Here is a 26,887-nt window from a genome sequence, read left to right as displayed (position 1 = left end):
CCCCTCTTTTGGCAAATGTGGCCAAGTGCCTCCTGGGTGAAGGCTGACCCTTGAAATGAGAAGGACAGCACAGGAATTAGCAAGGCCCCTGCGGAGACAGTCTTGTAATATGGAAGATTTTCTCTTTGCTGTGATTAGTTGAATTAATCATTTTAGAGGCTATAACAAACTCGATGCAGATGACACAGATGCTACTTGTATTGACAGAAGCAAAGGATTTCTTTTTGTATACAGACTCATGGATTGCTTTTTCATTTTTTCTCTATGTCTCATGGAAACATAAGGCGTGCATGGAGGACTCCAATGCCCCTCAGAGCACTTTCTTGTGTATCTTTATTGGCTCCATCATTTTCTTGCCCTGTGACTTAACTACTCTGAGTCTTAGTTTACTCATCCATGGAATGGGGAAAATAATTGTACTGACATCATGGGCTTGCTGGGAGAATCAAATGCACATAAAAAAATATATTTGTATCTTAGTCTGTTCAGACCACCAGAACAAAATACCATAAACCAGGTAGCTTATAAACAACAGAAGGATATTTCTCATAGTTCTGGAGGCCAGAAATCCAAGATCAAGGCATATTTGGTATCCTGGCGAGGGCCTGCTTCCCTATTCGTAGATAGTACCTTCCCTCTATTTCCTTACATGGTGGAAGGGACAAGGTAGCTCTCTGGGGACCTCTTGGATAAAGTCAACAGTCCCATTCATGAGAGCTATGCCTTCGTGATCTGATTACCTCTAAATGCCCCCACTTCCAAATACCATTATACTGGTGATTAGGTTTCAACATATGAATTTGGGAAGGGCACAAACATTCAGACCATAGCAGTATGTATGTGATGTCCAAGCGTGGTGCCAGGAATATAGCAGGAGCTCAGTAAATCAGTGAACAGTAGCTATACGATAAGTGAGGGAATGGAACAGGGAGCTGGGAAAGTTTCTTCTCATATGCTTTCTGGCTTTTCTAAGTTTAGGGAAAGTGTCATAAAATAGCATACATGTTGAAACTAAGAACTACTCCAAAAGGTTCTATTTGTAATGCTATAGAAATATTAACTTCTTGCAGTTTACATTGGCAGATCCCCAATAATTCGCAATTAACACCTGGTGTTTAGTGGTTTGCAAATAGGTTTTGCTGTCATTGCGGATATCTAGAATAAAAAGCTGTGAGGAAACATTTAAAAATTAAATGTCTGGGCTGGGTGCAGTGGCTCACGCCTGTAATCCCAGCACTTTAGGAGGCCGAGGTGGGCGGATCACTTGAGGTCAGGGGTTCGAGACCAGCCTGGTCAACATGGTGAAACACCATTTCTAAAAAATACAAACAAAAACAAACAAAAATTAGCTGGGCATGGTGGCAGATCCCTGTAATCCCAGCTACTCGGGAGGCTGAGGCAGGAGAATTGCTTGAACCTGGGAGGCAGAGGTTGCAGTGAGTCGAGATCGTGCCACTGCACTCCAGCCTGGGGGATAGAGCGAGACTCTGCCTCACACACACACACAAATAAAAAAAATAAATAAATAAATAAATGTTTGATTTCATCTGCTGATGTAGGAATGCAACTTCGGTTGGCTATATGTAAATACTTAAAATATCTTTAATAAAGTTTAATCCCTGTCTGTCCTATTGGTTAGAGTAAATGTTTTTATTGTTGTTAGATTTGAACCTTGCATCATCTGATTGCAGGAATGATACCTTGACACCACCTAGCAGTAGTCTAAGAAGTAGTACTTTTTTCTTGTCTGAGTCACAGTAGTGGTAAGATGAATGGAGGGAGGGAATCCTGCTGTTCATCTGGCCTTCACGGATCCAACTGGAACTAACTGGCTTTTTGTGCACCAAAATAGGTATAAAGAAAGTTCAGCTAATCTGGGACTCAGTCACAAGCCAGAGACACTGAACAGACTAGTGAGGCTTGCACAGGGTACTAGAAGATGAGTATCATCATGACTTTGCCATGATTTGACTTTGACTTTAAAATTTCATTGAAAATGACTTACGAAAATTACATACAGCATAAATGTGCAAATTTACATTAGCTTTTTAACAGATTCCAGTGCTTTGCAGGCAGAAAGGGGAATTGGTTCTCTATTTTGAATGTATAAATGAGTGGGTACTCTAATCTACCTTTCCCTGTTCTTCTCACACCCTCTCTACACTGGGGAATTCTCCTTTGCTTTCTCCTTATTTGGGGACCAGAGCCCTTAGTCTTTCTCCACATCATCATCTCTAAACTTGGTCTCACACTTCTCATTTCCACTAAGACATAAATGACTGATAGTGGCTGAAAATGTGATCCCTCCAGATAATATTTCCATTTTCATAGGGGAGCTCTCTGAAGTGCATGGAAGAAAGATCTAGGGTGGAATTTTCAATATCGTTCAATTTGGGACTCAGAAGGGTATAGTGTGGTGGAGGGTGTTTGTGGTTGTATCTGATTCTCCAGTTACTCTGAAATAATAATGCTTAGGCGTTGCTTTCTCTAGCAGTTCCCAGAGGCTTCTTCCAACTCCTTCCTGTGTAGTTTCTAGTGCCTCAGAATAGGCTTGCAGCAAGAAGAACAGTATCCATGGATAAACTTGAGTATATTGGGGTTTTCTCAAAAGAGAACCGGGTACAGTTCAGGAAGCTTCCCTCAGGCAGATGCGGTGACTCTTGTTGATGCACATTTCATTTTCTGATCAGTTTATTTATTTTCAAAATCAGTCAAGTACCAGTACAAATGAATAATACCAGTGTTGCCATGTATAGCATTTAATAACCCTGGATAAGGAACAACTAAAACCAGAGGGAGAGGTTTTTTTTAATCACAACTTTTGCTCTCATGCCTTATTCTGCTAATATTTAACTTTTGCTTGTTATTTTAGATCTACTCATCTCTACCACACCCACCCAAAACATGTATCCACATGGACACACACATGCACACTCCCATTAGGACCGGTGGGCTAAAAACAAGTGAATTTTTTGCTTTGCTACTATTTTGGCATACATGTCATTAACATTTTCCCAGCTGATCAGTTCTAAGGGAGATTCAATAAGTCTGAAATCCCCTGAGATACTAGACACACTCTCTCTAGTCTATTGCCTCTTGTTCACCCAGGCTTTGACAAACTAAAACAGAACTCTTGTCAATGTATTTCTGGAAAACTTTGAATTTTATGTTGTAGCATTCAGAAATATATTTGGATTGTGTTGTTGTTTAACTCTTTAGTAATATTAGTATTACTCTTTTATCAGAAATATATTAATGTCTCATTTTTAGATGCAACTGGGCTTTTTGGTCATTTTAAGTTTGAATGCAAAACATTCATTGATTAAATGAATAAAGCGGTGAATCCTAGAATAGGCAGACTGGTGTAGGTTTGCATTTGCATGTATCTTTATTGACCCCCCAAAACGTGAAAAAATTGATATTACATATTTTCATTCTAAAAACAGATTATAGGTTTTCAAGAACATGTACAAAAAAGATAGAAATTTGTCTTGATATGGTTCCCAGAAAATATGCAGATTAAAAATGGAACAAATGCCTCTACCTAATGGGAAGACAGACCCTTCAAAATCCTATGCCCATTACCAATCATGTCCCATATGAAAAGGTACATTTTATTTCCGTCACCACATTTGGGGAAAAAATGATGCAATCTGTTTTCTTTAGGAGACTCCTAGACATCCGGGAACAAAATGTTTTTAGAAGGGGCATTTCCATCCAGAAAGTGGGCATCTGGTTACCTACAGATATACATATTTACATTGTTGGCTGGTACATTAATAGATTGTACCTGTGCATGAGAACACTTCTAATTTCAAATATACGTATTTGGGATTCAATATATTTTAACACACTGACTACATTTCAAAGGTAACAGTTAAATTGCATTGTAAACAACAACATCTGATTGGTATCTTCACTGGGGACAATAGCGTATCAGATTGACAGTTGACTGGTAAAGTGAAATGTATTTACTTAATGTGTTTTTTGCCAAGAGTTGAGTAGTATCACACAGGCTAGAGGTCATATTTGGAAAAGTCATCTAAAGCCAGGAAGAGCCCATAGGCCCAGGCAGGCAAATACTCGAATTCATGATGAGCTGAGAGGGGCAAGGTCAAGCAGCAGAAACTGGGAACTGAAGCTGGGAGCGAAGGGCAGACCTGGGCAGAAAGTTTGGGCAACATGGAATTGGGATCCTAGGCAGTTGGGATGCAGCGGGTGGCAGTGGGGAGGAAGGAGAGCAGAGAAAAAGGCACTTCTGACAATGACTCAACTAGGCACAGCTAATAAACTGTACAGATGCAAGCATGTCAAAAAGGCTCCACCTCCTTATTTGTGGACTGTCCAGGACATTCTGTAGGTGATGGACATTAATTGTAACCCATGCATATGAGCTTCCTGTAACTGGGCTGAAACTATTGATACATTCAGGTCAGAAGAGTGGGTCTGAGTATGCGCTGTTCATTTCCTGGTGGGCGCTGCCTTCTCAGCTTGGCTCTCATTTCCCATTACTGCTTTGCTCTGACTCACTGATGGCCTGCCACATGTCATTAGGCAGCTCAGCTGCTGCTCTCATTTCTCCCAAAGGTATACGGAGGTTTGTGTCTTGGCTTTTGCACTTTTTTTTTTTTTTTTCCGGAGAGCTGGAGGAAGTGGCCTTTTGATAGTTTTGTTTGTTGAGTTGAATACTTGTAGTGTCTTACGGTTTCAATTTTCCTTTCTCATAGGTATTTGATCCTGATGACCTTTATTCAGGGGTCAATTTCTCCAAGGTTCTGAGTACTCTCTTAGCTGTCAACAAAGCAACAGAAGGTAAGCTGGGCTTGTGATTTATGTGTTCTGGGTGACATTTTTGAATCCATGTGTTTGTGATTACCCTAGGAGCCAACTCTGGCCAGGATTGTTCTCTTGATGCAAATTTTCCCCCTGCTCCCCCAAATACACCCCAACAAATGTCAAATGCTTGAATTTTTCATAGCTTAGGATTTAAAACATACCTATGATAGATGTTATTCTAATGCCCTTAATATAATGATAAGAGCCAAGAAGTTATTCCATTCAAAGCTCTGAATAGCCAACTGAGTATAAAAAAATAGAAAAGAAAAAGGAAAGACCAGTTCCCTTTTTCATAGAGTTTACAAAATACAGCCGTCACTTCCCTTTCCCCACTAGAGACATATTTTTCTCATTGTTTTCTGTATGCCTTTGTCCATGTAAAGGAACCCTTCAGTAGCCTTGCACCAAAAATGAAATCTTGGGTTCATAGGGAGTGAAAATAATATATTTTATTTAAATGTTTAACACCTACCACACTAGAGGTATTAAATATAAACGCTAGTAAATGTGAAGAAAATGATGATACATGTAGAATGTAACTTCACTGCTTCCCTGGTATAATATTTAACCAACAGCTGGATAGTAATAATCATACTTAAAATGCTTTGAGCTCTTGCCCTGGATCTAGGCTGTCAGAAGAGCCACAGGTGATCTCATTCAATCCTTGAAACAACACTGGGGGCAGGTATTATTATTATTAGGGCCATATTACAGATAAGGAAAGTCAGGCCAACAGTTGCCCAACTAGAAAGTTAGTGGCTGAGTTGGGATTCAGACCCACATCTAACTGACTACCGAGCCCTTATGCCCAAGCACGAGGCTTGCTGCTTAAACTGTTGGAGAGTCAAGAGGCTGTGTAGCCAGCATCACCAGGTGCTACAAAAAATGTCAAAGCTATGGTCCCTGCCTTTGAGAAAATTACTGTCTATTTAAGGAGACTCAACTTACCCATGTGAAACAATTAGAGGACAAGAACAGACAATATAATCAAGTGCCAAATAGGTTAGAGCATCTAGGAAGCTATCGAGTAATTATAGTTTTAGTCCAAAGAGCTGTATATAATAGCAATACATGTAAAAATACTTCTCCAAAGTTGTTCTTTTGCTATTTGGAAAAAAAAAATGCTTTTGAGCTATTGCATGGCATATAGCTGAAAGTACAGCTAATTCAAGTAACTATATTTAACACACATGACAACTATCCAGTTCTAGTCAGGGAGGATCGTGTAATTCTAACATTATGCCACACAAATTATACGTTCTTTTGCCAAACTCTCCTAGCAAGTTTTACAGTCTCTTCCCTTGCCACAGATATTTATAAAATACAAGGAGGTGAAAGTTAAAACCCACAGCATCAAGGAAATTACTTGGATACTGAGCTTGTCGCCTAGGGAATGTTTGGGCTTTAGACTTTTGCAGTTTATATCTTTTAAAAATAAATGGAGAGGAAAAGAACCCTTATTTAAATTTGTCAAGAAGCCAGCTTCTCTCTTTTGTATACTCTCAACAAACTGAAAACATCCAGCTCAGCTCTGGCCTGGTCGAATTTCACAAGGTTTCAAGGAAGAGAAGACTCTTGAATCTGATTGTTAAAAAAAAATTATTCTAGTATCAAGATTGCATCTTTCCCAAACACACCTTCTCTTTCACTCTCATTCTCCACCCTGCCCCACACACATCAGGGAGATTTTACATTATATATGCCACACATATTGTTACGTGTGAGTAAGAAATGAGCCACTGAGTTATGGGCCAAAAAACAAAGAGAGAAATTTGAAATATTTCAAAGTAATAAGAGCCACAAACAGCTGTTTGGTGCCCAATATAGTTCTGCCTTGGATAACAGGGCATAGTGTTGCAACTGGTTCAGGAGGGAAGAGTTGTAGGGAAATGGTTAAGAGAAAATGTGGTTCTGTCGCTGTTTTTCATTCTACTGGAGCACAATGGCCAGTAAGGTTACGAACAGGAAGTTGGCCACCAAAAAGGGAAGGGGGATTGAAATACACTTGCCGTGTTCATGATGATAACAGTTAGAATTACAGCCAGGATGCCTCTGATAGTATCCCGAGAAAGATAATGTTATGTGGTAGATGTTTTTCTGACCTGAGTGGTTCCTTTAACATGCCTTTTCCTCTTTTCACAGATCAGCTATCAGAAAGACCATGTGGACGTTCCTCTTCTCTTAGTACTGCTAATAATTCTCAGACAAACCCACAGGGAGCAGTTTCTAGCACAGTTTCAGGGCTGCAAAGGCAGTCAAAGACAGTGGTAAGTATAGTCCCCAATTCTCCGTCTGTTTTAAAATCCATAAAATTAGATTGATATCCTAGTCGCATCTCCATATGTGGTGAGACAGCCATCCGGTTTGTTTTGGGCATCACTGAGAAAACTAATTATAAACTGAGCACCAATTCAGGCTGGCCCAAAGGAGCAAATCAAAGGCATGTGGTGGGGGCAAAAATCCAGATTGACGCTCCAGCTCTGTCCCTTACAAGAATTAGGCAAGTCACTTAACTGAGAATGCTATGCAAACGGAAGTCATTATGGCTACTTTCTGATGGCAATTTGCTATTATTTTCCCTATCCTTTGTTTTATTAGAACTAAATAGTGCCTGACACATAGTAGGCAATCAATAAATATTGATCAGTATCCTCATTATTATTGTCATTTTTATTTTTCTCTTTCCATTCCTAATGAGGAAGGCCTGATTTTAAATTTCAGTCTATGATGAGCTTCTATATTGGGATCTCCCAGTTGCCTTTTCACTTGGTCTTATTGGGAGCTTTTATTTGGGAGGAAATGCCTCATCTTCTACTCTTTGGGTGAAACCTTTATTTCCTGTCAAAAGCTACCCACTTCTAGTGAGACATTATGACCAATTACTTCCAAAGCATTTGAGTATGTGGTTCTTAACCTTTTTAGATCACAGATCCTTTGAACGGCTGATGAGCACTATGGCTCTACACCCTGGTACCCTCTTAAATTGTGTACAAAAGCCCATGTGTATGAACTCGTTTAGACAAAGATCTGTTGTGCTTATCAGATTCTCTAAGGGGTCTGTGACCCTCAGAAAGGAAGTCCAGTTTATACATGACAGATTAGAAATTCCTGACTTCATATATCCATGTAATAAGACTGCAGTTGTACCCCCTAAATCTATACAAATAAAAAAATGGAAAAAAGAATTCCTGACTTAGGCAACTATGGGGTATTTGATCTTTCCATATAAATAAGTCTTAGCCAAATTAAGATATCCTTAGTAATTAGGAGATGGGAGGCAGATTTCTATGGAGGGTAGGTTAGTACATCTTAGTTATATAATTATGTGGACTGTTTGTGTGTTGAGTAGAGGCAGGGTGGAATAGCTTATCCACGGTGGAATAGCTTATCACTCTACTTTGTTATCTGGCTTAGTTAAATAGATAATCTTTAGATAATGGGGAGGGGTCTGGAGAGAAAAATGAAAGCTATGACCCACTTCAAAATACACATTCTCACAAATGCCAAAGCTTATATACTGTTTTGAGGGATTTATTAATCCCTCTGAGACCCATTCATGGACTCCTAAGTTAAAAACTCAGGACTGAGATGGATTTGGGGTTTTGTCTTTGCTTCCTCCACTTTATTTGCCTAAATCCATATCATTTCTACCCCTGCCTTATTTAGATGAGTGCTTAATCTGGTGTGGCTTTTGTTTCTCTAGGAGATGACGGAAAATGGAAGTCATCAGTTAATAGTAAAAGCAAGATTCAACTTTAAGCAGACTAATGAGGATGAACTGTCAGTTTGTAAGGGGGACATCATTTACGTCACTCGAGTTGAAGAAGGAGGCTGGTGGGAAGGCACATTAAATGGGAGAACAGGCTGGTTTCCCAGTAATTATGTCCGTGAAATTAAATCCAGTGGTAAGTGAAGTTTTTCAAAGCCTTTTTGATTGTGACTCTTGTACTTTCTTGGTATTCTTACTGAAAATTGTGTAGTTTTAATTGGTTAACAGAAACTGTTTATACTTGTATGTGTATGCCAAAAATAAGAGTAGAACAGAACTGGGAAAAATCTGTGATTAGATATTTTGAAACAAATTGTATTTAGATTACATTAAGGCAGCAGAAAAATAAAAAAAGCAAAGGAATTCAAAGCTCAGACAACTGGTCCACCCTAACTGTATCCCTTTATGTCTACTAATTCTAGCCCATGTTATATAGTACATAGTCCTTCTTACTACTCTAAAACTTACCATGGCAGAATCCAATAATAAGAGAGGCCATGTGCTAACTTCCTTTTTTTAGCCCTAAGCCCTGTAAGCAGACCTAAGACTAAATGCCTCAGACATGAGAGATGATAATGATAGGGCTGCAGGAAGCTGGCCACTTTGATTCTGAACAAGATTGCCCTTAACTCACTGCATACTGCTAACTGTTTACCTTTGTTTGGTAACAGTAGCCAGAGAATGACACCGAATTGCTCTTCAGTAGTGTTTTCTTCTCTCTCTTTCTCTCTCTCTCTTTTTTTTTTAGACCGGGTCTTGCTCTGTTACCCAGGCACAGTGCAGTGACTATCACAGCTCACTGCAGCCTGAACCTCCTGGGCTCAAGTGATCTTCTTGCCTCAGCCTCCCAAGTATTTGGGACTACAGGTGCACGCCACCACACCCAGTTAATGTTTAAACATTTTGTGGACAGGATCTCCCTATGTTGCCCAGGCTGGTCTTGAGCTCCTGGGCTCAAGTGATCTTCCTGTGTCTGCCTCCCAGGGTGCTGGGATTACAGGCATGAGCCACTGCGCCTGGCCACTCTTTAGTAGTTTTCCTTAGAGTTCTTTTGATAATTCACTTGCCCTATATTGTTTAAGAAGATAGGCTCCACTGATATTGCAAAAAACCCAGCAAACCCTTATACATAAAAATATGTCACAATACACATAAAACAGCATTTAGTTATTCACATGACTACATCTCTTTACCTTTCAAAAATATTTACACAAGGGCTCTTTTGAGTGGTTAGCTCCTCATCGCATCATTTCTTTTGTAGATATCTTATTGCTTTTTCAATGCCTCAAAATTGATACTATTAATTAATTAATAAAATTATAGGCTCACTGTAAGTAAAACGAAACGTTGTGGAAATATACAGTTGACTCTTGAACAACATGGGAATTAAGGGCACTGAGCCCCCATGCAGTTGAAAATCCATGTATAACTTTTGACTCCTCCAAAACTTAACTTCTAATAGCCTACTGTTGATTGGAAGCCTTACTGATTGTATGTTATATGTATTATATACTGTGTTCTTATAATAAAGTAAGCTAGGGAACAGAAAATGTTATTAAGAAAATCATAAAGAAGAGAAAATACATTTACTATTAGTTAGGTGGAAGTAGATCATCATAAAGATCTTCATCTTCATTGTCTTCATGTATAAATGGGATGGGCCTGCAAAGTTCGAACCCATGTTGTTCAAGGGTCAGCTGTATAATGTAGATAATGAAAGTTCCTCTTCTCTTTGCACCCTCCCCCAGATAACCAGAGTTAGGAGCTTTTTCCTAAAGTGTTTAAGATAAAATTAATTTGCACACTTTTCTGTGTTCTGTGTTGTGTTAAAAGGGGTATCTCCTTTAATGGAACATGTTTACTAGCAGACTTATAATTATATACCTATATGGAGACTTCTCAGCATTTTTAATTACTGGGAATCAAGAAGGTTCTGTTGAGCCCTGGAGTATTTCCACAGGCTTTGCCTGGAATTTCCTTGGTTTTGATGATATTCACAGACGATATTCACAGATATTTTTACCTCTCACTACATCTTTCAATTGATTTAATTTTGTTGACAGGATCCCTGAAAGATTTTCCAGATTCACTCTAACATTGTTCCCTGATGCAGTGTCTTTATCTGCAAAACTGAAAGGAGCAGTAATTTTGTCCAGGAATCCCAAGCACTGCTGAGGGGACCTGGGAAGTGAACAGCACACCCTCAATTTGACGACTCTCCTTATAATGTCCCTCACTGTGATTCCTTGTAGCAGTCCGGCCACTCCCTTATAGACTGCCCCAGGTTATTTGTCCTGGTCTTAGGGCTCTTCTTTTTAAAATTTCTTCTATATTCTCTCTGGTTTAGGACTCAGCTTAGGATTCATGTGGCAAGCTCCAGCTCTGATTTGAGCACTTAGGTAACCCTTAGAAACATCTAACCCAACTGTCAAGGACAGGTCTGAGTTGCTTGGGCCAGGAAATGAGTGCTAGTCAGGGAAGGCCTGGAACTAGTAGTGTACGGAACAACCTCTCTCATTTAGCTTATGACAGCAGCTTCCTAATTGGCATCTCTGCCCCTGTTTTTGTCACTCCTGTAATCCAGTCTAAACTCAGTACCCAGAGTGATTCTTTCAAAATGTATCTTGGGGCCGGGTGCAGTGGCTCATGCCTGTAATCCCAGCACTTTGGGAGGCTGAGGCGGGCAGATCACTTGAGATTAGGAATTCACGATCAGCCTGAGCAACATGGAGAAATCCCATCTCTACTAAAAATGCAAAAATTAGCTGGGCATGGTGGCGCATGTCTATAGTCCTAGCTACTTGGGAGGCTGAGACAGGAGAATAGTTTGAACCCAGGTGGTGGAGGTTGCAATGAGCTGAGATTGTGCCACTGCACTCCAGCCTGGGTGACAGAGCGAGACTCTGTCTCAAAATAATAATAATAATAATAATAATAATAATAATAATAATGATGTAACTTTTGTCATGGCTCCCCATCTCAAAAAAAGAAAAGGCCAAGGTCATCACAATAGCTTCCAAGGCCCTCCAGGATCTGGCCTTCCATTGCCCTTCTGGCCTCCTCTCTCATCTCTCTTCCCCTCACTCATTCCACTTTAGCCACACTGGTCTCTTGGCTGCCTGTGCCAGACAGGCTCCTGCCTCACTTGGTGTCCCCCTGTCTGAAACACTCTCCAGCTGTCAGCGCGGCTGGCTCCCTCACCTCCTTCAGGTCCACTCACTTGTCCACTTCACAGGAGGGCCTTTCCTGGTCACCCAGGAGAAAATTTAACCCTATCCCCACTCCCTCTATCCTCCTTCCCTGCTTAAATTTTTTTGCTTATTATTTTTCCCCATCTAACATAATATACATTTACTTATTTATTTCATTTACTGTTTATATTTCACCATTAGAAATGTAAATACCACAAGGGCAGAGACCGTTCGTTTTGTTTATACTCAGTAAATATTTGTAAAATGAATGAATATTATGGGATAGGTAATTCAATTCTGTTCAGCCTGTTCACTGAGTACCTCCTAGGCACTCAGGGGGTCTATAACAATCTATACCTCATAGACGCCGTCCCCTAGCACCTTACAGTCTAGTAATCAACACAGGTTTGTGCACAACTAACTGTTACAGGCCAGGACAGAGTAAGTAACACAGACAAAGGACTGAGTAAGATGCTGTAGGAACAGTGAAGAAACAATTTGATTAACAATAACATAAGGAGTGGGGAAGCACTTGAATTGGGTCTTGAAGGACAGAAGAAGCTTCTGAATGGGAGAAGAAGATTAGAGGGAATTTTTAAGTTCAAGCATGGAAGTAAGAGTGGATGGTGGGGTAATTTGGGTTGAGAATCAGATGCATGACGATAAGGAATGGGACCTTGAGCTGGAACTACATTAAGAGGTGGTGTCAATGTCAAGTTTTAGGCAAGGGATAACATGGTTGAGGAAGATCTTTCTGGAGGTAATGTGGGGGATGGATTTCAGGGAAGTGGTGGGAATAACCAGCAAGGGTGTAGAGAAACTAGCAGAGGCTACTGCTAAGGTCCAGGCAATCCAGATAGTGGTATGGACTGCTGTGGGGATAGTGGGGAGGAAGAGAAGTGGACGGATGCAGTATATACTGTTGAAATGAAATTTTAAAAACTTGCTGATGATTAATTTTGAGGATAAGGGAACAGATGAGAACAATACCAAGTCTAGAGGTCCAGCTTGATGGTGAGCTCCTTAATGGCATGCAGTATCATGCACCTAGCCAGCCCACAAAGGTTGATTTCTCTTAATGAGGGCGTCAATCTCTGTCTTGGACACTGGTGTGGTGGAGAAGCCTAAGTCATGGCTTTTGCCTTCAGGGTGTTCATACTCCATTGTAGAAAGACATCATTAGAATACAATATGATAAGTTTAGTGATAGAGCTAAATACAGGATGCTATGGAGAGGTGGGAGGAGAAGAGAGGAATATAACTCATCTTGACAGGGAAGTCAAGGGGACTTATTCATCTTTGTATACCGTCTTGTCTCCATATGCCTAACATGGTTCTTTAGACATAGGAAATGTTTGATGTGTGCTGAACTCTGTTAATAGAGAAGATAGGAGGAGGCAGAGGTTGAGTGTGCATGTTTCTCTGTGTGTCTGTGTTGGGGGGGTGATTGGTACTGAAAATGATGAATTGTTTTGTACTTGAGCAGAGGTGCACCGAGTCATAGGTCTGAAGATTTCTAGCAAGTAGTTGGCAGTATGGTTATGGAGCACAGGAGAGAGATAAGAGCTGGTGATGAGGCAACTGACAGTATAAGTCAGTGGACAATGAAGTGTGAAATATATAGCAGAGCATCGGTGTTCAGAGACAGAGAATGCGTTGTGCCTAAAGAGGTTAGGGGAGGCTTCATGGAGGAGATAGGGCTTAAGCTGAACACTGAAAGACAGATAGGCTGTGAATAGGCCCAGAAGAGAGGCAAGGACAATCTAAATCATAGTGATTGTTCAGGGAAAACAAAACACACGATGGTTCTGTGGTAGGACTGAGCAGAGTGAGCTTGAGGGACAATGGAAGAGACTAGCTTCAGGTAATAAAAATGTCTTGCTGGGAAAGTAGGTGCTCAATGAATCTTTGTTGACTTGAATTCTTTCCTACCCCACTCTTGCCACCACCACAAAATAGTAGGTAAGACAAAACCTATCTAGGATGCTGCCAAGGAATATTTTAAATTAAATGCTATGTTGTGTTACGTTTGGTCTAGAAAATACTTTTCCATTTTTAATTAATTAATTAATCTTTCTCTCTGTCTTTTTTTTTTTTTTAAACACGGTATCTCACTGTGTTGCCCAGGCTGGTCTCAAAACTCCTGGGCTCTAGCGATCCTCCTGCCCTGGCCATCCAAAGTTCTGGGATTACAGAGGTGAGCCACCATGCCTGGCCTTCATTTCTTTCAACGAACTCCATACTGATGTATATATTTTTTTCTTTTTTGAGATGGAGTTTCACTCTTGTTGCCCAGGCTGGAGTGCAATGGCGCGATCTCAGCTCCCCACAACCTCTGCCTCCCGGGTTCAAGCGAGTATCCTACCTCAGCCTCCTAAGTAGCTGGGATTGCAGGCATGCGCCACCATGCCTGGCTAATTTTGTAATTTTAGTAAGGAATGTTGATCAGGCTGGTCTCAAACTCTCGACCTCAGGTGATCTGCCCGCCTCGGCCTCCCACAGTGCTGGGATTACAGGCGTGAGCCACCGCGCCCAGCCAACGTAGAGTTTCAAACCCCATTGCCATACAACCTTTTAGGCCATTTATAAAATTCAATCAGGCATGGAACTAAAAATCTTTAGTGATCTCAGTCTGCTTACTATTGGGTCAAACATATAACACTGTGACCACTCGAAGAGTCAGTAATTCTGACACATTCATACATGCAGCCTGGAGGGCGGAGGGACATTTAGCCTGATACTACACATTCTTTTGTAATGTCTTAAAAGCAGAACAAAACAAGCCCAAAGCCATACAACCCTCACCCTGCAGATTGCTGTGCCATGGGAGTGCTGTGCATAGTTTTCCTCCCTTCAGTCTGTCATTGACAAGAGCACTTTGTGCTCTGGTAAATTTGCCCTTGGAGAGTGGCGTTTTAAGTTTTGGATTCCACTGTAACTCTCATCTAGAGATAATTATGGCCAAAGCTCTGGGGATAGCTTTTTCCCGCTCTTTGAGAAGAGGCTGATTTCAGAGGTTGTATAGCATAAAGAATCACCCACCTAATACTATAGAAAGTTAAGAAATAGAAGACTTGAGTATGAAACACACACAGACACACACACACACACACACACACCTCTTTTTAACATGAGCTTGTGGCTGAAAGTAGAGTAAGTTTTTGTGACCATGATGATAAAAGCCTCTCTCCAAGGATGATTGAACCTGGACATTGATGACATCATGAAGCCATTGTCATCAATTCTGCTTGCCTACCTCTGGATTTCCTATTACATGAAAAAAAAACCCCTATTTTGACCAAAAATATGTTTTTTTAAGGATCTTATTTCATGAAAAATACATGTATTAATAACTTAGTCATTATATAAGTTACAGAACTTTTTTTTTTTTTTTTGAGACGGAGTCTCGCTCTGTTGCCCAGGCTGGAGTGCAGTGGCCGGATCCCAGCTCACTGCAAGCTCCGCCTCCCGGGTTTACACCATTCTCCTGCCTCAGCCTCCCGAGTAGCTGGGACTATAGGCGCCGCCACCTCGCCCGGCTAGTTTTTCGTATTTTTTTTTTTAGTAGAGACGGGGTTTCATCGTGTTAGCCAGGATGGTCTCCATCTCCTGACCTTGTGATCCGCCCGTCTCGGCCTCCCAAAGTGCTGGGGATTACAGGCTTGAGCCACTGCGCCTGGCCTACAGAACATATATTAAGGGGCTTTGCTCTTGTATTTCATTTGAGCCAGATACATTATAAATGAGAAAATTAGCCACTTATATACAATTTTCCATTCTCTCTTAAAAATCAGTGGTAACTTGTAAGTTAACTTGTTATTAATACATCAAAGTAATTTCTGCTAGTACAGTGGCAACATAATGGTGATTATATCCTTTTTAAATTTTTGTCTCTGTTCTGTTACCTAGAAAGGTTGAGGGTTTTGTTGGTACTTTGCATTAAAAATTTCCTGGCAAAATTTTTAAGCCAAGCAATTATTGAGGCAAGTGCGATTGAGCAGATATTTTAAACAAATTCTATTTTCTCCCACTGATTCAATTAAGAGGTCATCAAATCCTTCTTCTAAAACTTCTTATTAGCAGTAAATATAGATATCAATTGAGGGGATTAGGTACATGGTTAATTAAATTTGTATTAAGGCAGATTAAGAAATCAGTCTTCCTGCTCATTATAAACCAAAGCTAGGATTGAGCTTTATATTTAGACTTCCTGTTTTAATCCCCTGGGTGTATCACATAGATGTTTCCTGTCCAGAGAGACTATTTGTCACTCGATTTCTTTTTGTCCTATCACCACCAACAGGCAATAGTAATCTGCACACCAGCAAAGGAAGAGAAAGAATCAAAAATTAATTGGAAAGGGATCTTTACATCAGAATCAGGAGGATTTCTTATGCCTGTATTTGTGTGACACTCTTGTTTGAGTTATATCATACAAACAATCCACTGGAATTCTTCACTATATTGACTGATTCCCCCCCCCACACTGATTGGATTACCCAATCTCCTCATTGCCTTAGAACACCACCTAAAATGTTTACATTTTCATGTTCGTTCTAGTTAGGTCACTTTCTAATCCGCCACCAGGGACTGAACTTGTCTCCTCAGAACCTCCACATATTCATTCCTTCTTTGCATGTTGCTGAGTGTGGGTTTCAGAGAGTCTTTCACGTGGCGGGAGTAAGAAGTGGTAGGGGTGGGGGTGGGGAGCAAAGAAGGAACAAGAGGCCAGAAACTGTCACTGAGGTCATAGTGCTGGTGTTTTTCTCTTTGCATTCCCTCTTGTAGTGTTTCATGGAGCCAGTCATTTGCAAGGTCTACGTTTTTTTAGACTTTCCAAGTTTATCCTTCCAAATCTGTCTCCCTTCTGTTCTTTGTGTTAATTCCCCAGCTTAGACCAAGACTGCAGAGAGAGCTAGAACTTCAGTGCTATGCTGAATTAATAGTGGTGAGAACATGCATCCTTTCCTTGTTCCTGATCTTAGGGGGAAAGCATTTAGCATTCGGTCTTTCCCCCTTTTATAAGATGCTAACTGTAGGTTTTTTGTAGACACACTTTATTAAGTTGAAGAAGTTCTTTATTCTTATTTTTTCCATGAGTTACTTTTTCTCAAATAGGTGTTTAATTTTGTCAAGTGCTTTTTCTGCATTGATTAATATTATCATGTGACTTTTTTCTTTTAAGAATGTTAAGATCATGGGTTACATTAATGGATTTTAAAATATTTAACCAACCTAGGATGAATCCCATAGTATACAATTCTTTTAAAATATTGCTGAATTCTACTTGCTAATATTTTGTAAATTTTTTTGCATCCATATTCATGAGGGATATTGGTCTGCAGTTTTCTTTTTTGCACTGCGTTTGTATGGTTTTGGTGTCAGTGCAATAGTGATTTCATAAAATGACTTGGGAAGTGATCTCTTTTATTTTCTATGTGACATTATATGGAATTAGTATTGATTCTTCCTTAAACAGTTAATAGAATTCTCCAGTGACACCTTATGGGCCTGGAGATTTCCTTTTTCAGAGTTTTAAATTTACAAGTTCAATTTCCTTAATAGTTATAAGGCCATTCAAATGTTCTATTTCATATTGGGTGAGTTGCGGTAGTTTTTGTTTTCTGAGGAATTGGTTCATTTCACACCTAAGTGTCAAATTTATGTATGTAGAGTTGTTTGTAGTATTCCGTTATTATCCTTTTTATATCTCCAGGGTCTGGACTGATGTTCCCTGTTTCATTTCTGATAGTGCTCACATTTTCCCAGGAAAGCCTTATGAACCACCAGTGGATCCAGGTGGATCTTGAACTAGCATAAAGCTTCCAGGAACTGGCTATGCTCCACTTGTCCTCACCGGGGAGTGACAGAATTGTCCCTCATTGCTACTTTTCTGCCTTATTTTCACTCTGCCTAACCTGGTCCCACTGGATAACTCACTGTCACAAGAACAGTTCTGCCTTGAGCATTGCCATTTATACATCTGTGTTTCTGAAATCTTCCCCGAAAAGAAAACTCTGTACTGCCTTCCCTGCCTGTTTGAATTCCATCTGCCCTTCAGGGCCAGATCGAGTACCTCCTTCCCAGCAAGGTCTTCTCTAACCATCCCAGATCAAACTCATAGCCTCTCTGAACTCCAGCAGGAACCCCGGTCCATGCCATTGACCAAGCCCTTCAGTAGCTTTATCTCTGGGTATCATATTGGTTAGGAACACAGGCTCTTGTCAAGACATACCTGGGCTTCAGTCTTGGCTCTGCCATTTCCTAGCTGCATGACGTGAGACAACTGACTTCACTTCCTTGAATCTTAGTGGCCTCTTCTGTAAAATGAGAAGATAGTCTGCCTGTCAGAGTTGTTGTAAAGATCAAATAATGTGTCTTAAATGCTATTAAGTATGAAATAAATATTAGGGACATTCCAATACAATAATAATTAAAAATCAAGGTTAAATGGGAAAATATTTATAAAATAATATTGTAATAGAAGAATTATAAAACTGCAGGTAAGGTTAGAAAGATCCAAGAGTGTGTGCATGTGTGTGTTCACAAACATACAAAAAAGAAAGGGAAGACACATTTCAAAAACAGTCTAAATGATGATGGTTAGCTCTAGGTAATGGGCTAATTGCTGGGTTTTGTTTTCTGTTCCATATTTTAAATTTTTGAGGGTGGGATTGCAATAGATTTATAATTTGAAAATATTATTTAAAAAAGAAAAATGAAGATCTGATGATATGTTATTATTTGGTTATTTATACTGCACCATACTTTAGAAAGGGTTTAAAACAGCATACAGTATAGCAAGTTAAAATTAAAATATAAAACAAAGTGAAGTAGAGGAGAAAATGCAGGTAGGAAAGATGCTATGTTGTGACACTGCTAAAAATTTGTTATGAATGTCTCATATTTTTATTGTGTGGTTTTTTTTTTTAAAGAATGTCCTAGGATTTCCTTTAGTCATGAGTTTAATAAGTAAGATTAATTTAGGTAAAAGAAGGGCAGCATTTTACAACGCAATGGAATAATATTAAAATTATACTTAAAAGAGAATAATGTCCTGCTAGTTTTCATCGAGTTAAACCTTCTGATTATTTTGTTGTTGGCATAGTAGACACACCCAAGAAAAGCATGCTTGCCATTATTTATATTTTATTATACTTGTATAGTAAATTGCACGTTATAAGTACAGATGCTTCTTGACTTACGATGGGGTTACATACTGATAAACCCATTGTAAGTTGAAAGTATCATAAATTAAGAATACATTTAATACACCTAACCTACTGAACATCATAGCTTAGCCTAGCCTACCTTAAATGTGCTCAGAAAACTTACAGTAGCCTGCAGTTGGGCAAAATTATCTAACACAAAACCTATTTTATAATAAAGTATTTATTAGGTCATGTACACAGTAGTTTGCCAAGGCAGGAAAATGTCAAAACAAATTATGATTTCTACTGAATGTGTATCACTGTTGCACCATTGTTAAGTTGCAAAATCATAAGTTGAACCATCATAAGTTGGCGACTATCTGTATGCATTTGGCTAGTATTGGTTTTGCGTATCTGTTTTGAATAAGTTGAATGGAGAGGGCAGACAAACCCCAACCGGGAGTAAAGTTCTTGCCCTGGCCCTGCTATTTCTTAGTTAGGTCTTAACTCCTTGGCTTATTCCTCCTTTGGAAATTGAGGGGTCTAGACAAGAAGGTCTAACTTTGACCGTCTATAGTTTAGCACAGTTGTAGTTTCACTTGTTTAAGAATGTACATTTCCATTGATCCTTCCACTGGGAATCTTTATAGCATGTTGGTTGACCTATGTTATAAAATGTTCATAATAGCCTTCTGTGATATTAACATAATTTAAATGTCTTTTTCACAGAGAGACCTCTCTCCCCCAAGGCCATCAAAGGATTTGAAACTGCTCCACTTACCAAGAATTATTATACTGTGGTAAGTGTTCAGATGATGAATAAAAATTTTCTTGACTCTATGTGGAACTTTTTCACTTGTCAAACCATTGATGTGTTGAGGTGACACAAAGGAAAGACTGAATAAAGTTGCATGCATGAGTCCAATGCCATTCGCATTACAGTGGAGCTCTTCTACTTATATGCTTCTTACAGATATCTAGAAGTCTTATATCTACCATGCTGAAAAATTCAAAGGTAGCATGGATTCAGAGCAAGCCCTATTAAACAGCATGAAATAGAAATTGGCTAATATGTAAGAATTATGGTGAAATTCAGCAGTTAAATATACCCTTACCAGATATTTAGAAGGTGAATTTCCAAGTTCCTGTAATGCAATAAATTTTAAGTGGTTGCATTTTGTGATTTTACTTCAGAATCAATGACTTCATTATTATATCCTCTGGAATATTATCATCCTTTAAAGAGAGCCCAAAAGGAAAACTGCCCTTTGGCACAGTGGGAGGAATGACATGGCTCTGGCTTAAACACAGATATGTCAAAATATGTTAGCTATAAATAGGGTATGTGCAATACTCAAAATAAATCCCTATTTGTGAAGAAGTCGCATCATTCTCCTTCATCTACTCTCTGCTTTCTCTTCACGTCTCCTTTCCAGACTTGGTCCAGTCACTAATTAAAAGGTCAAGTCATGATTAACCTCTAAGTTTCCCTGTCTGGTAGCCTTGTCATTCCCCTGGCCCCGCCTCACTACCTCAGCTGAAATACAGTTTCACTTTTTTACCCAGTGTTCTATGTGCATTTGTCTTGCATACTCATCTCCCTTTGTGCATGGATAGAGTTTTTAAACATCTCTATACAGGTATGTGAATATCATTTTGTTTCAAAAAGTTGAATATCACTTTTCAGTGAATTTGCTCCATAATGATGACATGAGCAATAGAGAATATGAAAAATCAAGAAGGAACTCACTAGCTAACATGGACAATAAATAATCACAGGGGACTATTTTGTTAATATCTTTTATCTTACGTTTCCAAGGCTAAAATATATTACCCAGCAGAGGTAGATTCCCTTCTCCCTTACTTCCTGATCACTTCTTTTAGCTTTTAGATAACTCCTAATTATTTAATTTTTAAAGAAAGGTTGTAGTGGAATGATGGATGAAAATATTACCATAGCTGCTTCTACCTGTGGGTCTGGAGCATATCATCACTCTGCTTTGGATCTCTCTCTGCCTCTGCTGATTCCACCAACTTAAAATGTGGTTGGGATTATCCAAGGCAGAGTAAACTCTGTGATTCTCATGGAATTTATATCAATCCTATATATATAATGGTCGAACTCTGGACATGCTGCAGTTTATATTTCCCACCTCCTGTTGGAAGACATGTTGTTTCTAGTTCCTTGCTGTTATAGACAATTCTGCATTGAATAGCTTATATATATATCACTTGTCAAAGTATATGAAGATCTGTATGGTGAAAGTTAAGTGCTTAGGTCAAAGGATATATATGTTTAACAATTTTTTTTTGGTAGATATTATCCCAAACCTCAGACCTAATAAAGAAAACAAATGTCTTGGGGGAACCATGATAGCCTGTGAAGAACCTGTAGAACTTTGATGTGAATATTGCTTAATTATTGACCAGCTGGATATATTGTAACTAGATATGGATGTGAAGAGATTTTGGTTGGTTGGGTTTTTTAATTCCACATTTCTTTGGCCTTGAATATTTAGGCAAATTTTTAGTGTCAATTAATTCAAAATATGTTTTGAGTGTTCTGATTGTCCTCCTAATCTGTGTTGAATAAAAAAAAATTATTCCATCCACAGGATTTGTAGACTTGTAAAATCAATTTCACTCACATGAAAAGTGCCCTCAACTGATGGTATATTAACTCTTCTTCCCTCCAAGAGTCATTAATTGTAGATATTTTCTGTTGCTAGATCTATAAGAATACTAATGACTGATTTTTACTTCATTAAAAAAAGAAATAACATTTTTCTCTTATATAACTAGTTATATAAACAGCTGTTTTTAAAATATCAGACGATACAGAAATAATACAAAAAAGAAAGTAAGTACCACATGTAATCCCACCACTTAGAAATAATCACTATTAATATGTTAGTGAATCTCATGCCAAATTTTCTTTGAGGTAGGTGTATGTGTATCCATATATATGCATATATATGTATATATAGCCTGTAATATATGTGTGTATATAATTTTTCAAATAAAACAGGAAATTACGTATTTTCTTTTTCATAAATATTTTTCTTTTTTATTTTCTTTCTTTTTTTTTTTTTTTTGACACGGAGTCTCACTCTGTTGCCCTGGATGGAGTGCAGTGGCATGATCTCGGCTCACTGCAACCTCTGCCTCCCGGGTTCGAGTGATTCTTCTGCCTCAGTCTCCTGAGTAGCTGGGACTACAGGCAAGTGCCACCACGCCCAGCTAATTTTTGTAGTTTTTAGTAGAAACGGGGTTTCACTATATTGGCCAGGCTGGTCTCGAACTCCTGACCTCATGATTCGCCCGCCTTGGCCTCCGAAAGTGCTGGGATTACAGGCGTGAACCACTGCGCCTGGCCCATACAGATTTTTCTATCCCCACACCCCAATAATACTTGTCTCTGACCAGGCCTATTCTTTTTTTTTTTTTTTGAGATGGAGTCTCACTCTGTTGCCCAGGCTGGAGTGCAGTGGCATGATCTTGGCTCACTGCAACCTCTGCCTCCCAGGTTCAAGCGATTCTCCTGCCTCGGCTTCCCGAGTAGCTGGGATTACAGGCATGCGCCACAATTCCCGGCTAATTTTTGTATTTTTAGTAGAGAGGGTTTCACCATGTTGGCCAGGCTGGTCTCGAACTCCTGACCTCAGGTGGTCCTCCCACCTTGGCTTCCCAAAGTGCTGGGATTGCAGGTGTGAGCCACTGCACCCAACTAGACCTGTTCTTATGCTCTTCCATTTAGTGAGTCTTTGCCAGCCCAAGGCTCCCTTTAGTTTGGTACTGTGTATTAGGTTTCCCAGAGAAACAGAACCAATAGGGGGGAGAGAGAGAGAGAGAGAGAGAGAGAGAATGAATAAGGAATTGGCACATGTGAGTATGGAGGCTGAGAAATTCCATACTCTACTGTCTCAAAGCTGGAGACCCAGGAAAGCTGGTGGTGTAATTCCGTACAAGTCCAAAGGCCTGGGAACCAGAGAGCTGATAGTGTTAATTTCACTCTGAGGTCAGGAGAAGATCAATTTTCTAGCTCAAATAGGCAGACAGAGAAAGCAAATTCTCCCTTCTTCTACCTTTTTGTTCTATTCAGGTCCTTAGCAGATTGGATGAAGCCCACTCACAATAGGGAGGCAATCTGCTTTACTCCATCTACCAATTTAAATGCTAATCTCATCTGGAAAACCCTTACAGACATACGCAGAAATAATGTTTAGCGAAATATCTGGGCACCCTGTCTATCCTGCCCAAGTTTACAGGATTACAACTTGGGTCGACACATACAATTAATCATCACATCCTGTGAACTTGGGCAGGATAGAGACCTCTGGGAATTTGTAAATCTGCAGACATATTCTCCCCCTTTTCAAGTTTCTAAGGGATTATCTGCTGATTTCAGCCCCATTTAGGCCTTGATGCAATTCTGGTGTCATGTCAATTTTGAAATGTTAAGTAGTTGTCCATTGTGACCAAGGTGGCTGTGGCACCCAGCTCAGACCCACACCTGCCACTAGGCATGTTTAATATGGGTAACTGAGACTTGGCCACTCCTGGCCTGTTGAATAGGAACTTAGCATCCTTGAGAGTCATGGCAGTCCAGATAAAGCTTTTACTGCCCCGACCTTGGTTCCTTAATTGTCCTCAATTATTGCTGCCATATGTTAAACTTCTCTCACTATTAATTATTTTTTCTAATAATCTTCTTCTGCCCATTGTCTTTCTTTGCTCATTGTAACTTAATGTTATATACCAGGAAGATTTAAAAAGTAAAAATCAGAGAAAGGAATTGATGCAGCTTGGTTGTGAGGCTTTATTTGTATGCAGCACTTAGGTCTTGGCACCCATGGTCTCATTGGGAGGGCAGGACAAACATGATAGTGTAAGCCACATGGTAGAGAATGATGTAAGGTTGTAAAGTGTTGTAAGATGGGTTTTTCAAAATGCAGTTGGGATCCTTTGTCTCGGAGGCACCTGGGGAACTTGTTAAAACTACAGACATACGGGTGTGGTGGCTCACGCTTGTAATCCCAGCACCTTGGGAGGCCAAGGCGGGTGGATCACTTGAGGTCAGGAGTTCGAGACCAGCCTGGCCAACATGGCGATACCCTGTCTCTACAAAAAAATACAAAAATTAGCTGGGCGTGGCGGCCCGGGCCTGTAATCCCAGCTACGTGGGAGACTGAGGCAGGAGAATTGCTTGAACCTGGGAGGCAGACGTTGCAATGAGCCGAGATTGCACCATTGCACTCCAGCCTGGGTGACAAAGTGAGACTCTGTCTTGAAAAAGAAAGAAGGAAGGAAAGAAAGACAGGAGAGAGAGAGAAAGAAAGAGAAAGAAAGAGAGAAAGAAAAAGAGAAAGAAAGAAAGAAAAAGAAGAGAAAAGAAAAGAAAAGAGAAAGAAGAAAGAAAGAAAGAAACTACAGACATCTGGGCCACACACCTGACTTGCTACATCAAATTCTCTGGCTGTTGATTCCAGGAAATAGCATTTTTAACAACTCCTCCCACTCCTTCCTTAACCACTTCCCCTTAATGCACAGGTGGCTCTGATGCTCACTTCACCTAAAATATGAGAACCAATCAAGGAAAAGGTTGAATGGAGGATGTAGGATTCAAGGCAAATCTTGGAGGAAGGTCGGAAGTTAGACAAGCAGAGAAGAGCTGAAAGTTTATTCAGACAGGGGGAGCTATATGAGCAGATTCTCCCTGGCAAGAGTGTGCCTGTCTGTAATTAGTCCCTGCAGGTCAGAGAGTGGACTGCACTCTCTTCTTCTCCCATCCAAATGTCCCTTGTAAGATGAAATTCTTTATTCACTGCAACTATTGCAGCACACTTAATAAAGCTGTCCTTTGTGCTGTCACAAATAGGCCAGACTCACAGTAATCTTAATATTCAACTCTGGGGATGAGCATCTGTGTGCAGAGTGAAAGATGGTATTTCCCCACATCCAGGTAGGAAAATATAATCACTAAGGACCAATGTAATTTATTTTGTTCTTGCTTTCTTCTACTTTATGTAACATATGGTAGATGCCTTAAGGGCATGTTTTATAGAACTTGCCTGCGGTAGAAAAGGTGGGAGGAAGGCTGTGGCATGTTACATTACAAAAATCCTAGGAAGCTTTGGGTAACCTTTGCTGTAGCTTCCCGTTTTCTGCTCACCCTCATTTTCTCTCTCACTCATCTATCTACCCTCTCACTCCCACCCTGGATTTTTCTACCTTTCTAGTGCTCACTCACCTTTTCAATTCTACTAGCCTAAACTACCTTACACATATATCCATTGATTCTCTTTTCCATATCCGCTCTTACTTCTTTCTTACCCTCTTCCCATCTTACTCTTCCATTCGAGGGCTGGAGGTGGAGGAAGTGACAGGATCCTAGGGAGTTTGTGAATCTGTCTGTGGATAATGGGGACTAGTGCTGCTTGTTTTGTGAAAGCCAAGGACCTGGGCGTGCGGAATCAATCACTGCAGGCGGTTCTACTGGCATATAAATCAAATATGACATAAATATTATAATATATTGCTCTTTTTGTTCTCAAAGAACTTCACCAACATTAGCTCATTTTCATAGGCATCGTAATTATCTCAGAATTCCTATAATGTAATAATTTTGCTTTGATTTAAGGTTTCCTGAGACCATTATAGACTCCTTTATCATTGGAGATATCTCTATTTTCAGCCATTGTTTATGCATTTTAGTTTCTTAAAATAATTTCTTTATACTTTTATGACTCCTTCCCTTTGGAAAACGTAGTTATACAAATGAACTCACTCTAAAGCCTCTCCAGGAAATGTAGGAAATGTGTTTTACTGGAAAATCAATAGCCCAGGATGGCGGTAGCAAAGGCCTCCACCTTTTTTTTTCCTATGGTTTCTCACTATCTATTTTATTCTGAATTCAGGCAAAGGTTGGTTGAGCAAAAGGATGCCCAGTTGTCCTTGGGAAGACAGACTCAGGGAGGCAAAGGCAGTGTCTGGACAGAGTCTATTTTAGTGAGTTCGAATGGATTTCATCAGATCAAATTGTACTGCTCTGAAGTTGCTTGGCCTGCCAAACTCCTTGCCTTCTGACTCACCACTGAGGCCTTCTGTTTGGGAGCACATAGCCTTCTCTGTCTGCTTCCCTTCTTATCCTTTTACATTAGATGCCCTGTGGCCTGAAAAATAAAGAACCAGTCTCAGAAGTTCATCAGTTGATATTTTGAGATTGAAGAAAGCAATAAAGTTCCGAGTGACTTTGGGAAGGAATCCCAAACATCCACCCTGATGAGCATTCCTGCTCATCCAGCCACAGCAAGAGAAGTTCTGTTTAGTATATTACTACTCACATGCATTTTTGGGGGGGGGGGAGGGGGGCATAATTTGATAAAAAGACTTATTAACCACTTTTGTCATGTTAATTTTGTAAAGTCCATTCTGCCACTCTCAAAACTTGCAGTCATAGGAGTTTAATGTATATTTCCATTTAGCTCTCCAGATCTCACTCCAAGGCAGCAGGAAGTGTCAGTGTGCCTCCCTCCCATGGGAAGTAACTGTCCTATGCCAGTGGTTCCAGCAGAGATGGGTCTCCTAGAAAGTTTGTTGCCTCACCTAGCAAATAAACCCACTGGAGCAGGACACTTGGCATCTTTCTTGAAGAATCTTAGCAATTTCATGTACAAGAGCCCCATATGATAGCATTTTAAAGGGAATTGAAATATTAAGGCTATTTCAATGGCGGAGAAGGAGAGTGAATTATATAAACAATGGAATTAAAGTAGTGTTTGTTTTAAAAATCACATTTTATGATGAAAATAATATCTATGATTTTACTAATTTAAAAAATTCCCTTCAAGCTATGACTGTTTGCTGTTGTTTTCCTTTATTTCAACAGATATTATAATTCAGGGACTATGACAGTTATATACGACAGTGCTTTAAGGGAG

The 26,887-nt window shown here is 39.8% G+C and overlaps 1 protein-coding gene across 4 annotated transcripts in view; it reads left to right on the top strand.

The window, feature by feature from the left end:
• The window catches only part of ARHGEF6 (Rac/Cdc42 guanine nucleotide exchange factor 6), a 119,392-nt gene that overhangs the window by 29,261 nt on the left and 63,244 nt on the right, over positions 1-26,887 (top strand). For 3 of the 4 annotated variants that reach the window (XM_050777205.1, XM_050777204.1, XM_050777206.1), the window contains 4 exons: positions 4,728-4,812; positions 6,979-7,103; positions 8,540-8,741; positions 19,677-19,747. In XM_050777205.1, the coding sequence (XP_050633162.1) occupies positions 4,728-4,812; positions 6,979-7,103; positions 8,540-8,741; positions 19,677-19,747 (483 nt within the window). Of the gene's footprint in view, positions 1-3,950; positions 4,598-4,727; positions 4,813-6,978; positions 7,104-8,539; positions 8,742-19,676; positions 19,748-26,887 lie in introns of those variants that run through there. The other variant, XM_050777208.1, reaches the window with a different exon arrangement.

This window comes from Macaca thibetana, chromosome X, assembly GCF_024542745.1.
Source record: "Macaca thibetana thibetana isolate TM-01 chromosome X, ASM2454274v1, whole genome shotgun sequence".
NCBI classification, from domain to species: Eukaryota; Metazoa; Chordata; class Mammalia; order Primates; family Cercopithecidae; genus Macaca; species Macaca thibetana.
Note: the sequence above shows the minus strand (reverse complement) of the source record. Positions and strands in the feature narration are given on the sequence as shown.